General features: G+C 43.4%; 1 protein-coding gene across 1 annotated transcript in view; it reads left to right on the top strand.

Annotated features, from left to right (window-relative positions):
- Positions 1-2,451: 2,451 nt before the first annotated feature.
- Positions 2,452-16,467, top strand: part of Gucy2c (guanylate cyclase 2C) — a 75,283-nt gene continuing 61,267 nt past the window's right edge. The window contains exons 1-3 of the mRNA XM_005364517.2: positions 2,452-2,668; positions 8,593-8,705; positions 14,845-14,909. Of these exons, the coding sequence (XP_005364574.1) occupies positions 2,452-2,668; positions 8,593-8,705; positions 14,845-14,909 (395 nt within the window). The remainder of the gene's footprint in view (positions 2,669-8,592; positions 8,706-14,844; positions 14,910-16,467) is intronic.

Below are 16,467 nucleotides of genomic sequence, written 5' to 3'. Positions count from 1 at the left end.
AGATAGATAGATAATTGATAGATAGATAGATAGATAGATAGATAGATAGATGATAGATAGATAGATAGATAGATAGATAGATAGATAGATAGATAGATGGATGATAGGTAGGTAGATAGATGATAGATATAGAGAGATAGATAGATGATAGATAGATAGATAGATAGATAGATAGATAGATAGATAGATAGATCTGTAAAAAATGATCATGTATAGTGCCATTTATTTTTAGTATTCCTCTCCACTGGTGTTTGATTTAAGGAACAGTTCACAATGTGCTTCTTTTACCTGCACTAACTGTACCTGAACCAAACACCAGAACCAGTCAGGCTCGGACAAGGGAACCAATGCTAAACCAAGCAATCCCAATACTATGACAGGAGGCAGAATTCCTACCGCTAATCACCCATAGAGTCTGTTCCAAGGTATGTCCTGAAGAAGATCAATAATATCCTCATAGGTCCTGCAAAGGTGGAGGCCACCTGCTAGGAAATGAGGAAACTGACATCCCAGAAAGGTCAGTCAACCCCTTGTAAGGAGTTGCAGTATAGATTTTACAGATTTCATTGGAGCGGGAAGCTTGCTTCTACTTAGATAAGTTGGACTTACCAGCGGTTTTAATACTTTGCTTGGAAATGCTGAAAATGCAATTTTAATTTCGTCCATGAAAGAAGATGCACACTGCTAATTAACATACTTACTTTCCTAGTTTTAAGTCAATGTTGGAAGCAATGATAGTCTGACCCAGCAGACAGTGCCTCTGTTTTGAACCCCTAACGTCTGTTTAAAGGCAGGTTCTCTTCCCCCATCTGCACAGAGGGGCATAAAATCCACCTGCCCCAAGACAGAAGTCATGACCTCTTTGAAGCCTGCTGCCCTTCAGTGCCCAGTGCCCAGAAGACACCTCTAACACCAGCCTCTCTGAGCCCCTTAGTCCTCCCTCTCCTGGATATCATGAATTCAATAACATCTCAAGTCCCATCCATCTCGTTTTTTGGTTTTTTGAACCATCTCCACTGCATCCGTCTTTTCCTGGGTCTCCTTCAACTCGCGTGGACCACAGACATAGACTCCTTGTGAATTCTCTGATTCTGTGTTTGCCTCTCTCCAGGACATTTCCTCCTTGACACAAGAGTGATCTTCTCAAAAGTCTTGTGATGGACTGTGTACTTGGTTCAGTAAGCAAGGAGCTTACCACATAAGCGTGAGACCTTGAGTTTGGATTCTTAGTACCCACGGGCAATCAGATACAGTAGTGTACGTATGGAATTCCAGCATGGCCACAGGGGAACTCCCAGGCCAGCTGGTCTACCATACACAGCGGCAAGCACAGAGAGCCTGTCTTGAGGTGGAACACTGGTACCAACACTGAAGGCTGCCCTCTGAGCTCTCTGTGTGCACCATGTATGTCCACAGACACACATACACATGGGGTTTTTTTCTTAAGTTATTTGATTCATGTTGATGACTAAGTGAAATCCTCAGCATCACAAATTTAAAACATAAAAAATTCACCATGGAAAGTCCCCTCTATGACTTTTAGAATACAGTCTAAACCCCTAATGTATTATCCAGACCATGGTCTGCCTCCACCTGTTCTGATATCTGTTACCACCTGACTCATAGCTCACTACTTCCCAGCCATGGTGTATCTCTCAGTTCCTCAAACACACCTCGCCTCCTCCCACCTCTGTGTCTTCACACAATCCATCCCCTGACCAGCGCATCTTCTCTTCCCGTTCAGCTAAAGCCCATTTCCTTCCGATCTCCGCCTTTCTAGAATACATTAGGCTAATTTTCCGTGTGTCCCCAGACCACTCTACGTTTTTCTTCGTTGTTAATGTTAGCTGTCCATCGGCCTGATGTTTATCTGCTCCATCCGAACAAATGCATGATGCACAAGGACATTCATATGTCTGCGCCATTTGTGACTGCGTCCCCAGAGCCTTGCTCCCGTCCCACACATGGTGAAGTAGTGCTACATGGAGGCTCCCCGGGTGATGGACGCCCAGCTCTTCCTGGTAGAGGTTTCCATTTTGATGCGCAGCTAAAGCCATCACGTGTGTGCTTTCCCGAAGCCCTTCGACCTTTATTTTCCATTTCATAAAGCCTGTTATGTAAAATATACTGCTCCCTTCCTCTCTTCCCTCTTCCCAGTGATGTGGCACAAACTGGTGTAGTTTTATTGGACGAGGCCCTGGTAATCCTGCCGTTTATAGCTCTGACCTTTCTGTGTGCAAACACACAGAGTGAACTTTGCTTTACCTCGGACCATAATGTACCTGCTAATTACCGGCAGGCAGGCTGAGTCTCACGGCCCGTGTGACCAGTGTGGCGAGACCAGAAGGGTGCGTGGGGAAGAGAGGACTCAGCTAGCGGCTGTCTAAAGGGTCTCACTGCGTCTCCACAAGCCGTCAACCCCAGGGGCATGGTGCTGAGGTGAGCTGGGCCATGAAGACATCACTGCTGGCCTTGGCTGTGTGGTTACTGCTCTTCCAGCCCGGGAGGACATTCTGGACCTCTCAGTTGAGGAAGAATTGCTATAATGGCAACTACCATATCAGTGTCCTGATGATGAACAATTCGGCCTACAATGAGCCCTTGGAAAACTTGGAGAAGGCTGTGAATGACGGCCTGGTCATAGTGCGTGAGCGCCTGAGTGAAGCCGGTAAGCATGTGGGAAAGGAATCCGCCCTTGTCCGTACCACTCTTTGCGAGACTTCTGGGCAGAGACCTTGCAGATTGCCTGATCGCCCAAATTCCTCTACGTTTATCTCAAAATCCCATCCTTTCCTTCCTGTGGAGAAGGGTGAGCTTACAGTCCACCCCATCCTGCTGGAAGAAAAGGGGAATCCTTCAGTAGTGACAGACCCCCTGCTTAAAACCGGATCTGTTGCCTAGCCTGAGACACCGCGCTTCCTTCTGTAGCTGCTCAGATGCAAGAAGTGGCCTGGACCTGGGGTCTCAGAGGGTTTCTGGTCAAGAAGGAAGAAACTCACATAGGTATTGAGACTTTCTCTGGGCCTTTTGTCCATGGAAAGATTTTTCTCTGGCTGTGTCTTTTTTCCTACCTCCCGTGGCTCTCACTATCAGATACAGCCGAGTTAAACGTTTGCAGTCGCGTTAGCCGTTGCCTTTCTCGACCTTACCGTTTACTAATAAAAACCAATTTTATAACTTGACATAAAACATGTAAAGAAAAAGCAAGAGCCTACAATAATTTGGCACCACCTGCACACTCTCTCTTGGTGACTTGTCTCGGGGAATGTGTTGATCAGTACGGCGCAGGGACGTCTTGCAGCCTCTGTGTCATGCAGTATTGTCCCACGCGTGACTTTCATAGGGCTACATTGCCATCGCCATGTGAATGTTCACAAGGTGCCCCTTAGACTAGATACCACTGAAACTATCTATAAAAGTCTCTGGTAGAAAAATATCTAATTGTTTTTTAGTTTCTTGTGTGTTTGTGTTTTTTTTTTTTGTTTTGTTTTGTTTTTTTTTTTACAATCCTTTTCCTTACACACAGTTTTCTCCATCCCCCGAGACTACATTACCAGAAGTAGAATTACTGAGTCAGTACTTACTGAACCAAGTACTTACTTGGTACATCCTAATGGTTACTTTGGGTCTTAAAGATGGCATATATTAATTTTCTGTTTAAAATCTCGCGGGGTTGAGAGCAACAGTCATATACATAAGAACTGCACTGACTTCTGTGCATATATATTACTTTCCCAGTTGTGTCAACTCTAGATTCAGATACACATGAAAAGATCTGATCCAGACTGCACTAGAACTAGGAGGCTGTGTAATAACAGGTACATGTCTGCCGAGGTCATGTAATAACGCACACATGCGTACTGAGGCAGTGTGGACCAGTGGGAAGGACGCTGGGTTTGAAATCTAAGAACTTGGGTTAAGATTCTCTGTGTCTCCGTGGCTGTCAACATCATTTCCATCTCCATCTCTCTGAGACTCCGTTTGTTTCCTGAGTGTCTGTCATGTGCCAGGGAAGTTCTGGAGAGTTTCAGTACACCGTCTCTTCAGTTACAGTAACTCTGGTGGGCATGGGGCCATGGTGGACACTGGTCTCAGTCACTTTACACAAGGTCCATTTAAATGAGATGCAGACTCATATCTGTCCGAGTCCTGTGAGTGTATTGTTTAAATGAGATGCAGACCCATGTCTGCCCGAGTCCCGCGAGTGTATCATTTAAATGAGATGCGGACACATGTCCGTCTGAGTCCCACGAGTGTATCCTTTAAAAGAGATACAGACCCATGTCTGTCCGAGTCCCACATGTACCATTTAAATGAGATGCAGACACATGTCTGTGTGAGTCCCGCGAGTGTATCGTTTAAATGAGATGCAGACCCATGTCCGTCCAAGTCCCACGAGTGTACCATACTGCCTTGTAATACCCCACCATTAACTGCACTTTTCATTAAGACAAAGCAATGGGATATTATCTGCAGAAAAGATTTCCATTCAGATAGAACTTGGCTCGTATTCCTGTCTATTTACCGTTGAGCAAGCTGAAACAAGTTACCTAACTCCCCTGAAGCTCAGTGTCCTCACCTATAAAATCAGGATAAGTGGCAGTCACGGTGTGCAGGTAAAGTGGGGGTTCAATGGAAAAACCTGTGGGAGTACTTCCAGCACTGAAACACAAGAGCACTCCGTAAACAGCAGTTGTTTTAGCATCTCTGCGAACCGTGCTGATGTCATTAAGAGAACGCATTGCCTAGTGCATCAGATAAAGAGCGAAGGGTATTGGGCCGCTTCTTGGAATCTGAGGTCATGCAGCCCAAGTCTGAAATTCTGCTCCACCACCTACCAACTGAGTGACATTTTCAGTCACTCATCTCACGAAACAGTTATAATGCTGAGGGGGAAGAATGGGTTCGTAGGTAGACGGTTGTATGGAGGTAGAAGAAGAAACAGAGATGCCTAGAAGTTGGCACTTGATAACCCATTCTGCAATATTTTCAAACACCCTAAACACAAGAGGAGCAGGTTAGAGATGAAAAAGACACATTGTATTCTAAATATGTCGAGCATGTCATTTGGAAACTAGTTTAGAACCGTGTGTGAGGGCTATATTGGGAAATCTTGATAATTTAAATTGTGATATTTCAACATAAGTGACAAGTTTTTTGTTCGTGCTTTTTTAGAACTTAGTTAAGCTACATGGCTATTGAAGAATAATTAGAAAGGACTGGAGAAAATGGTAGAACTAGTATGGAAAAAGATTCCTTCAGCCCCAAGGCCTCAGATCCTTGGGGATGTATGTTCCATGCCTAAACACACAGTACTTACCCTGTGTGAGGTCTCATGTGATGAGATCCGCCCCCCCCCCCCAGACCTCACTCAGCATGGAGAGGCCACTTCAACCCCATCCTCAAAGCCCTGGGGAGGGAAGCGGGGGTTCCGAGACCACAGTAAGCTCTTCAGCTTTCCACCATCTTCTGAGGCTTGAGCTCTCTGGGGTCGGGCTGTGCTGGGGTAAAAATGGAAAGCATTCCTTGGGGGACATCTTATTTAAGGGTTCAACTGCTGGGATAAAACACCATGGCCAAGAGCAACAGGGGCAGGAAAGGGTTCATTTCATCTTACACCTTATAGTCCTTCATCAAGGGAGATCGGCTAGGTACCAAGAAATAGGAGCCGATACAGAGGCCATGGAAGGTGCTGCTTCCTGGCTTGCTCCCTATGGCTTGCTCAGCCTGCTTTCTTATAGAACAGCCACATCTCTGCAGCAACTGTAGGGCAGGGTTACTCCTGTAGGAGGCCTCAAGTTTTAGGAACACGTGCTTTTGAATGCTCTGAAAAATCCTTCTGTTTTGGGTAGACTTTGCTCTTTTAAAGATAATATTATTCTAATGTGTCATGTCGGACAAACCTGGTTTTGATGTACCTTTACATGCAAGGAAACCAAAGTCAGGGAGATTCAAATGGTTTGTGCAAGAACACACAGAATGTCACTCATAAAGTCACTTCCTGACTTCGAGAAGGCCAGTCCACATTTGTCCTGAGTTTTTGTCACTGGAAGCAACATTCCAGAGAAAGAGCTGTTCAAATGGTTCTGCCAGCTCTTGATTATCCTTAAGATGTGGTACCTGGCAACACCCGGGAATTTTACCATCATGCCTTTGTCTGCACCTAAATGTAGGAACTCTTTGTTATCTAAACACCCCAAGTAGGGATGAATAGAGGTCACTTTGACTTCAGGAAATGCTCAATATAAAGAGTGGTGTTCTAAACCCGGCAGGGGATACACACATAGAAACCCTGTCTCAAAAACAACAACAACAAACAAAAGAACGGTCTTCTAGGCTGTGAGATGGCTCAGCCTGTAAGAGTACTCGCTGTTCTTGCAGAAGATCTGGGTTCAGTTTCCAGCACCCATAGCAGCTCACAACTATCTGAAACATCCTATGCCCTCTCCTGGCCTCTGGGGTTTTCAGTGTGTCAAAGCCCATACTTCCTTATACCTGAGCTAATGGGATGATGCTCCCAATACAGCATTGACTCAGGCTGTGTTTTCTTGACCTTTTAAAGTCCCTAACTGTTCCTGCACTGATAACTATTCCTACTGGTATGTTTAGTTGCTTGTCACATCTGTTGGGAAATCCCAATAGGCAGCTCACACCCAAAATGTATACCTGCTGAGTTTTTTGTTTTGTTTTGTTTTGTATTTTTGCATTGTTTGAAAAGAGGTTTTCAAGTAGCCCAGGTTGGCCGTGAATCCCAGATCCTCCTGTCTCTGTTTCTCAGCTGTTAGGCTTATGAAGCCTGGCTTCCCACCAAACTCTTGATCCCTTCATCGGCACTCCACATTCACAACCATGCCCTCCCCTACTTGTCCCTCACTCACCAGGAACAGTGCCCATTGTCCATTTATCAGGACAAAGTATTGACGACTCCTGCGCCCTCTTTTTCTCAACCATTACTCATCATCCATTTCTTACTCTCTACCCTCAAAACGCAACCACTTATTGCCTCCAATTGGCTGTCCCTAGTTTGTTCCAAGCTCTTCTAAGCTGCCGATAATCTCCTAACCAGTCTCCCTGCTTCTTTCTCTGCTTGCTCCCCACAATCTACTCTTTATCGGAAATCCTTTAAAATGGCAATAAGACATTATAATTTCTTTACTCAAAACACCCCAGAACTATCCCATTCTTCAATGCAATGGACATACACGCCTGATATGATCGTTCAATACCACTCCATGCCTATCCTCCCACCCGCTCACGAACAGCAAGCACACGGGCTTCCTTTCTACCGCTTTTGAGACATGCCAAGGATGCTCCTGTCTGCTTGTTTTTCCTCCACCCAGAGACCGTACGTTTGCCTGGCTCACATCCCTACATCTCTCAGATCCTGGCCCAGCAGTAAGGTTCCCATCACCATGTCGTGGGCAAACAGCATCATTCTGTGCCATCTCCCGGAGACTATGTAGACCTCAGGGAGCCAGGGTCTGGTTTTGCTCACCGCTGTATCCCGAGCACATAGAAGAGTTCAGGGAACACTGGAGGGATGGAGCGGGCTGTTGGATGGGTGATAATCAGCGCCCAAGGAGGACTGCACCTCACACGAAGTAGCAGCAACTTGGGAACAGGAAGAACAAGATGAAATCTGGATCTGCTTTTCTAATGCTTTCCAGTCCATGGTGGAGGCGTGCTCATCCGGGGTTATGAAAAGATGATCTGTGAGCATAGTGAAACTGGACCGTGGTGATTTTTTGACTCTGTGCATACATTGTACATACACTGTACACACATTATCAAATCACACTTTCATCATATTTTCATAATGGGTGAGTTCTATGATATGAGTAAATGGGTAAATGATGCTTCAATAGAATGAGAGAAAGAAAAATTTAGGAAAGGTGGGAAGAAAAGGGAAAGAGAGAAAAGAAGACCTCAGAATTAGAATATGCTCAGTCAGACCTGAATTTGGATATTTTTTGGGGGGCAGAGTTCTCTAAGGAACAGAACTGACAGAATGAATTAACTTATATCTATATATTGGTAAGGGATTGAGTGGAGTGGTTCTCAGGACGTGGTCTAAATAATCCAACAAAGGCTTGACAGAAAGACCATGAATCGAGGACTCTTCAGTCCGTGAGACTGGAGGTCTCTGGTGCTGGAGTCCCAGGGAGTCCTGGAGAGTGGCTGGGCTTCAGTCTGTGTTAAATCCTGAAGAAGTCGGTTCCGCTGCCAGCACAGGAATGGCTCCGGATGGATGAGCTTGGCAGTGAGAGCGAAGGCAGGAGGCTAGAAAGGCACAGGCTGGCTCTCTCTGTGCTTTGTGTGGGCTGCCACCGGAAGGAGTGGCCCAGATTTAGGGTAGGTCTTCTGACCCCCCCTGCGATCTCAAGTCATCCAGCCAAGAGAAATCCCTCATAGGTGTGGCGGCTGCTTGGTTTTAGTTAATGTAGTCAAGTTGACTACCAAGATTAGCCGGCACAGATACTGCCCCCACACCCCTGGTCTGAAATCCACTAGCAATGGCGGTGTCTCACAGCTGGGTACATTGTGGAGCCGTAACACTGCTTTCCGATTTTTTCCCCTAATTTCTGGTAATAGGACTAAATGTGACGGTGAACGCGACTTTCATGTACTCGGACGGTTTAATCCACAAGTCAGGGGACTGCCGGAGCAGTACCTGTGAAGGCCTTGACCTGCTCAGGGAAATCACGGTATGTACCGTCTGCTCATGGGTAGGCCATGCATTCTAAGTTTCTGGGGATCGCCGTGTGAAATGCAGGCATGTGTACACAAAGCATCTCCTGCCTCAGCAGCAGTCCAGCCTCTGTATGATCTGATGCCAAGGTACCCTGACTTTATACCACAGAGTTCCCAAGGGATGGAGTTCTCCTGGAATGTACTATGTGTACACCGTGGTATGAAGGGAACTGCTATTTTAAGTTAATTTTAAAAGTTTTAATTTTTTTTAATTTTCTTTTTTTTAATTGATTTTTATTGAGCTCTACATTTTTCTCTGCTCCCCTCCATGCCTCTGCCCTCCTCCCTTCAACCCTCCCCCAAGGTCCTTATTCTCCCAATTTACTCTGGAGATCTTGTCTTTTTCTACTTTCTACTTCCCATGTAGATTAGATCTATGTAAGTCTCTCTTAGTGTCCTCATTGTTGTCTAAGTTCTCTGGGATTGTGGTTTGTAGGTTGGCTTTCTTTGCTTTATGTTTAAAAACCACCTATGAGTGAGTACATGTGATAATTGTCTTTCTGTATCTGGGTTACCGCACACAAAATAATGTTTTCTAGCTCCATCCATTTTCCTGCAAAATTCAAGATGTCATTATTTTTTCCTGCTGTGTAGTACTCCATTGTGTAAATGTACCACATTTTCCTTATCCATTCTTCGGTTGAGGGGCATTTAGTTGTTTCCAGGTTCTGGCTATGACAAACAAAGCTGCTATGAACATAGTTGAGCACATGTCCTTGTGGCACAATTGAGCATCCTTTGGATATATACCCAAAAGTGGTATTACTGGATCTTGAGGAAGGTTGTTTTCCTAATTTTCTGAGAAATCGCCACACTGACATCCAAAGGGGTTGTCCCAGCTTGCATTCCCACCAGCAATGCAGAAGTGTTCCCTTTTCCCCACAACCTCTCCAACATAAGTTGTCATCAGTGTTTTTGATCTTGACCATTCTTACAAGCGTAAGATGGAACCTCAGAGTTGTTTTGATTTGCATTTCTCTGATAACTAAGGATGTTGAACATTTCCTTAGGTGTCTTTCAGCCATTTTAGATTCCTCTGTTAAGAGTTCTCTGTTTAGGTCTGTACTCCATTTTTTTTATTGGATTATGTGTTATTTTGATGACTAATTTCTTGGGTTCTTTGTATATTTGGGAGATTAGACCTCTGTCTGATGTGGGGTTAGTGAAGATCTTTTCCCATTCTGTAAGCTGTCATTTTGTCTTATTGACCATGTCCTTTGCTTTACAGAAACTTTTCAGTTTCAGGAGGTCCTATTTATTAATTGTTTCTCTCAGTGTCTGTGCTGCTGGGGTGATATTTAGGAGGTGGTCTCCAGTGCCGATGCATTCAAGTGTATTTCTCACTTTCTCTTCTATAAGGTTCAGTGTGGCTGGCTTTATGTTGAAGTCTTTGATCCATTTGGACTTGAGTTTATTGCATGGTGATAGATATGGGTCTATTTTCATTCTTCTACACGTTGATATCCAGTTATGCTAACACCACTTCTTAAATATGCTTTCTTTTTTCCCTTGATACTTTTTTTTGCTTCCTTGTCAAAAATCAGGTGTTCGAAGATGTGTGGATTGATATCCGGGTCTTCTATTGGGTTCCATTGGTCCTCCTGTCTGTTCTTAGGCCAATACCAGGCTCTTTTCAGTACTGTAGCTCTGTAGTAGAGTTTGAAGTCAGGGATTGTGATGCCTTCAGAAGTTCTTTTATTGTACAGGATTATTTTGGCTATCTTGGGTTTTTTGCTTTTCCAAAATGAAGTTGAGTACCTTTCTTTCGAGGTCTTTGAAAAATTTTGCTGGGATTTTGATGGGCATTGTGTTGAATCTGTAAAAGTTTTAAAATTTTAGCTCTTTAAAGATTTGTTATTTTAGATATATGTTTAAAAATTTTGTTATTGTATATGACTTTAATATCCTACTCTAACCAGTAGACATCCTGAGGGGAGGAAAAAACAAACAGCGCCAGGCAGTGGTGGCACACACCTTTGATCCCAGCACTCAGAAGGCGGAAGCGGGAGGATTTCTGTGAGTTTGAGGCCAGCCTGGTCTACAAAGAAAGTTCCAGGACAGTCAGAGCTGTTACACAGAGAAACTCTGTCTCACACAAACAAACAGGAAAACTTCACAATTGAATGATTTAATAGTTTAAATGGGCCTACGACACATATAAAGAGCATTCAACAGCAATACTGTAGAGTGTCTTCTCAGCAGCCCATGGAATACTTTCTAAAACAGGTAACATCTTAGGTCACAAAGCAAGTCTCAGCAAATACAGGAAACCTAAAAATGGCTTCTTGTGTTCTGTTTGAACACAATGGAATATGACTAGAAGCCTACAGCAAGAGAAACACAGGAAATTGACAGGTGACGGAGATCAAACAGTACGTTACTGTGTAACGAATGGGTTATTGAAGACATTAAAAAGAAACCTGTTTAATATCCCTAGAACCAAATGAAATTAAAAATGCAACCTCCCAAACTCTGGGATCCAATGAACACATTCCTAGGAGGGAAACTCATAACTGTGAGTCCTTACATTAGAATGTCAGCTAGATGACACAAAAAACCTAGTGACCTATCTCAGCAAAGAGTGGACAGGAGTAACTAAGATCAGAACTCACATTAATTAAACAGAAATGGGAAAACTATAGGAATCTATTAAACAAAAAGTTAATTCTTTGAAAAGGCAAAACAACCAACAAAGTCTTACCCAAACTAGCTGAAAGGGAGCTGAACCAAGTTAATAAAATCAGAGGTAAATAGAAACATCACAACACATACCAAAGAAACCCAGAAAGATGTAGGACGTACCTGGAAAGTTAGTTTCATGAATTAGAAAATCTAGAAGCCTTATGTAAATTTCTAGATGTATATGACCTATAAAATGAAACAAAGATAAGATAAACAATTTAAACAGATCTGTAAGCCATGGAATTGAAGCAATAGTTTTGGGTTTTTGTTTGTTTGCTTGTTTTTTGTTTTAATCGTCTAATCAAAAGGAGCCCAGGCCCAGATGGATTCAATAGAGGAAAATCTATCAGACCATGAAAGAGATAGTATTGACCTTTCTCAAATCATTCTATAAAACACAAAGGGAGTAACACTTGCAAGCTCCGTTTATGGAGCCAGTTCTGATACCAAAACCAGAAACAGATAAGGATTTTTAAAAATAAAAAAAAAAGCAACACAGCCCAGTCTCCCTGACAAACACAAACACAGATTCAACAAACAAACAAAAAACTCTTTAAACCAAATTCAAGAAGGCAGCAGAGAACTGAGGAAGTGGCTCAGAAGTAAAGTCTTGTCTGTAAGCATGAGGAGACCTGAATCTGGTTCCCTAGAACAGCCAGGCATGATGGTGTGTGCCTGTAATTCTAACACTGGAGAGGTAGAGCCAGGGGGATCCCTGTGGCTTGCTTGAGAGACAGCCTACAAGAACTAATAAACTCCAGGTTTAGTGAAAAATCATCATCTCACAAAATAAAGTTGAGACAGACTGAGGAAGGTATCCAGTAACAATTTCAGATCTCTATGTGTGCATACAGTAGTTGGTGTGTGCAAGAACACACACACACAAACATACACACACAGAGAGATTCATCAGAGAGATTATTTACAATGATCAAGCTACCTTCATTCTAGAGGTACATGGGCTAGTTTAATAATAAGTCACTAGATAATAAAAAAAAGTCGATAAACACAACACATCACATTCAAGGTCAGAAATCATATTACCATTTCAATAAATACCTTTGAAAAAAATCCAACATCCATTCATGATAAAGGCACTGAAGATATTACGAGTGGAGGGGATTTATCTCAAATATATATATGACAAACATATATGTCATATATAATAAACATCCAGTTGACATCATAATAAATGAAGAAAAAATATTTCTACAAAGATGAGAAAAAAGAGGCAAAGGTGTCCACTTTTTCCATTCTTGTTGCTAAAATGTTGACAGTCTTAGCTACAGAAATATGACGAGAAGGAAGTAAACCTGATACTAATATGAAATGAAGAAGTCAAAGTGTTCTTTTTGTAAATGGGAAGAGAGCCCCCCAAAGGCTCTACCAGGAAGGTCTCAGAGCTGCTGAACACCTTCAGTAAAAGTGCTAGGACACAACATTAGCATAAACCCAACAGCCTTATTATAGGCTGCAGAAATGCATGCAAGAAATCAGGAAAATGCAATCGTGAAAATCACAAATGCACAGTTGCTTAGGGTGTATGCCTTGGAATAAAGGAAGTGAAAAGCCTTTACCACGTTGAACTTAAAGCCCTGAAGAAAGTTGGAAAGGACACCAGAAAGCCTCAAGTATTCAAGAATCGAAAGAGTTAATTTTGCAAAAATGTCTCTCTTCTTTTTTTAATTTTGGTTTTCGAGACAGGATTTCTCTGTGTAACAGGTCTGGCTGTCCAGGAATTTACTCTGTAGACCAGGCTGGCCTCAAACTCCCAAAGATCTTCTGCCTTTGCCTCCCAAGTGCTAAGATTAAAGGTGTGTGTCACCACTGCCCAGCTTCCTCATGACTTCTTAGTAAAGACTAAAGACTGGTTACTCCTGGGTGGTTAATGTCTTGCAGAGAGACTTCTAGTCCATCCAGCATTCCACTAACTCTGTTATATATCTATACATTGGCTCATCCATCTGTCTTCTCATCCACCCACCCACCCATCCACCGCCCGGCAAAACGTCTCTTTTATTAAAAAAATTACATATTTAATGCAATCTGCATCAAAAGTACAATGCCATTCTTCACACCAATAAGGCGGAGAAAACTGAAGTTTTATATGGAAGCACAAAGAGCCCAGATAATCGAAGTGACCAAAAAGAATAACACTGGACTTGTCACCATATCTGATTTAAGTTATCCTACAGAGTCACTAAGGAAGACAGCATGGTACTGACACAGAAACAGACACATGGATCAATGGAATGACACAGAAGACCCAGATGTAAAGCCACATAGCTGTGGTTACCTGACTTCAAAGATGGAAAAACTATATATTGGAAAAAGGAAAAAGACAGCCTCTTCAACAGACGGTGCTGGAGAAACTGGAAATCCACCTGCGGATAAATGAAACTAGATTCCTGTCTCTCACCTGACACAAAAATCAACTCTAAATAGACCCAAAAACCTGTCTGTGATACTGGAGACTCTGAAACCGTTAGTGGGAAAAGTAGAGAAAACACTCCAAGATTTTGATATAAGCAAGGACTTCTTGAGCAGGGTACCAGTTGTTCAAGAATTAAGACTAACATCCAACAAATAGAAATTTACAAAATTAAAAGGATTTGTACAGGAATGGAAAGAATTAATCAAGTGAAGAAGCCATCTTTAAAATAAGAGAAAATCATTGCTAACTAAAATTTGACAAATGATTAATAGCTGCCACACACAAAGAACTAAAAATGCTAAATACCAAAAAGTTGCAACTCTAACAATTAATGGACTAATAAAATGAACACACACTCAAAAGAGATGAAATACAAATACTCGATAAACACACCCACACCATTTTTTTCTCCCTTGGACTTCCTTATCCCTACATTAGAATTTACCCAGCTTCCCAAGATTAAGAGTAAATATGATATTCATGTAGTGGATGTGGTATACCCATTCCGACATGCATGATATGATCCATCAGGTCAATGTGAATCTTCTAGAACCGTGGTCCCACAATCTGTAATCTTTTGAAGCTCCTCCTCCTCCTCCTCCTCCTCCTCATCGTTGTCCTCTTCTTCGAGACAGGGTTTCTTTTTTTTCCTGCCCTAGCTGTCCTGGCACTGGGATTAAAGGTGTGTGCCACCATCACCTGGTAGAAGCCCTTTACAAGATGCCTCGCACAGCCACATGGTTTTAGAGAGCTTGTAGTTCTCTTGAGTTCTTTAATCCTGTTTAGAGTCAGAGTTAGCAATGGGGAGGAGGAGTAGGCAAGACTCTCCCCCCTCCCATCCCCATCACTTGAGCAGCACCTCCCTGCTCCTCATACAGACTCTCAGGAATCTCATTTCTCACAGTGCCCACCTCTTTTCTGTCTATTGGCCGCTTGGGTTTCTTTTAGGGCTCAGTAATTTTCTTTTTCTCCCACAGAGAGAACATAACATGGGCTGTGTCCTCATGGGACCCTCCTGCACATATTCCACCTTCCAGATGTAGTAAGTACTTTTGAGTGTTAAATGATTAGACAAACAACCGTGTTGTCAAGGTAACATAAAGAGGCATGTTGGGGCCCCTTGTATTTTGCCATCTCTCTATCTTGCTGTTTCCCTTCAGGGTGTGATGATTACAGTAGCTGCCAGGTGCAGTCAGTCACATTTGAGTGTGAGCGAGAACAAGCTGTGAGTGAGAACTCCATCAGGAAAAAAGAAAGTCTGCAGCCTTGAACACTTGAGCTTAGCGAGGGAAATTCCCCCACAAGTAATGGCAGAGGAAGAGAAGGGAGAGACAGAGGAGGGGGAGTCCTAGAACTCTGTCCTGTCATTAGCTTGCAGATGTGGGGAAACAACCGGCTGATTATTTCCTATGCTTATTTGAGATGAATAGTGAAGGAGAACCCCAAACAGTTGGGGTTTGCTCCCAGGCCCCGGATTAGGCACAAACCACACCAACACCTGTTTTCACAGAGAGCTCCTGTATGCAGCAGGGAAGAAAAGTTACAGTGGCTGCTTTCTGACTCGAGCAGCAAACAGAAAGCAAACGGCCATGCAGGGGGCATTTTAAGAGGAGAAGAGGGGATGTCTGTGTTAGAAGGGGCTAGGATGTGGTGGTAAGGGAGACAGGGGACAGGGAGAAGGGGAATGGGACAAGGGGAAGGGGACAAGGGGAAGAGGGCAGGGGTATTTGTCCCAGAGGGACAAAGGATTGCTTCTGGATAGAGGGGAGACAGATGTGGCCCATAGATAAATGGCAGCTTACAAAAGTAAAAGGGGAACCCCATGTTAGGATGATGTGTTAAATTTTAATTAGGAATGTTAATTGAGTCAAAGGGAGCTTTTGATTGCTGGTAGTCAGCCTCAAAAGGAGGAAGTGGCCAAATAAAGGCCTAGACCTTGGTGGCCGGCTTCAGGGATGTCAGCTGGGAATGGGGGAGCAAGGCAAGGCCTGCCAGAGCCGTACTCAAGTGGGTAGGAATGGCATGTTGGAGCTCTCTGTGTGACACCCTTCGCGGCTTAGAGAAAAGCCTTCGACCTTTTCTAGAATGGAAAGTCTTTCTCTGGAAATCTTGGCCCCACTACCTCCATTCGTTTCGCTCAGCGTAACTGGCTTTGTTTTGCCAGATCACACATTCCCCAGCAGAACTCCTCTGGCATCCTTTCCCTCGCTCAGGCTTCCGAATTGAGAAATGCCGTTCGCTGATCCAGAGGAAGCCACACCAGAGAAGGTTTCACAGGGTCGACACAAATCTGAGATTTCTAATGAAAGTCAACACGTTGCCTCAAGCCCAGCGACACAGCCCCAGAAGCTCAGGTCCACCACGTTGGGCACACTGCAGAAGGGCTTTCCAGCCAGTCTCCCGCACCCAAACAGACACGGGTGGAATTTTATTCTTCCTTATCTCACGGATCACATACTGGTGTTGCTCAAAACAAAAGGGGACTCTGGAAAGTTGATCTACCACTATGAAAGTTTTTTTTTTAATGTAAGAATTAGTTCTTTTTTATTTTTATTTTTATTTTTTTAAATTTATTTATTTAATTAAGGATTTCTGCCTCC

This window comes from Microtus ochrogaster (genome assembly GCF_000317375.1).
Source record: "Microtus ochrogaster isolate Prairie Vole_2 chromosome 14 unlocalized genomic scaffold, MicOch1.0 chr14_random_2, whole genome shotgun sequence".
NCBI lineage: Eukaryota > Metazoa > Chordata > Mammalia > Rodentia > Cricetidae > Microtus > Microtus ochrogaster.
This window is presented reverse-complemented; position numbering and strand designations above follow the sequence as displayed.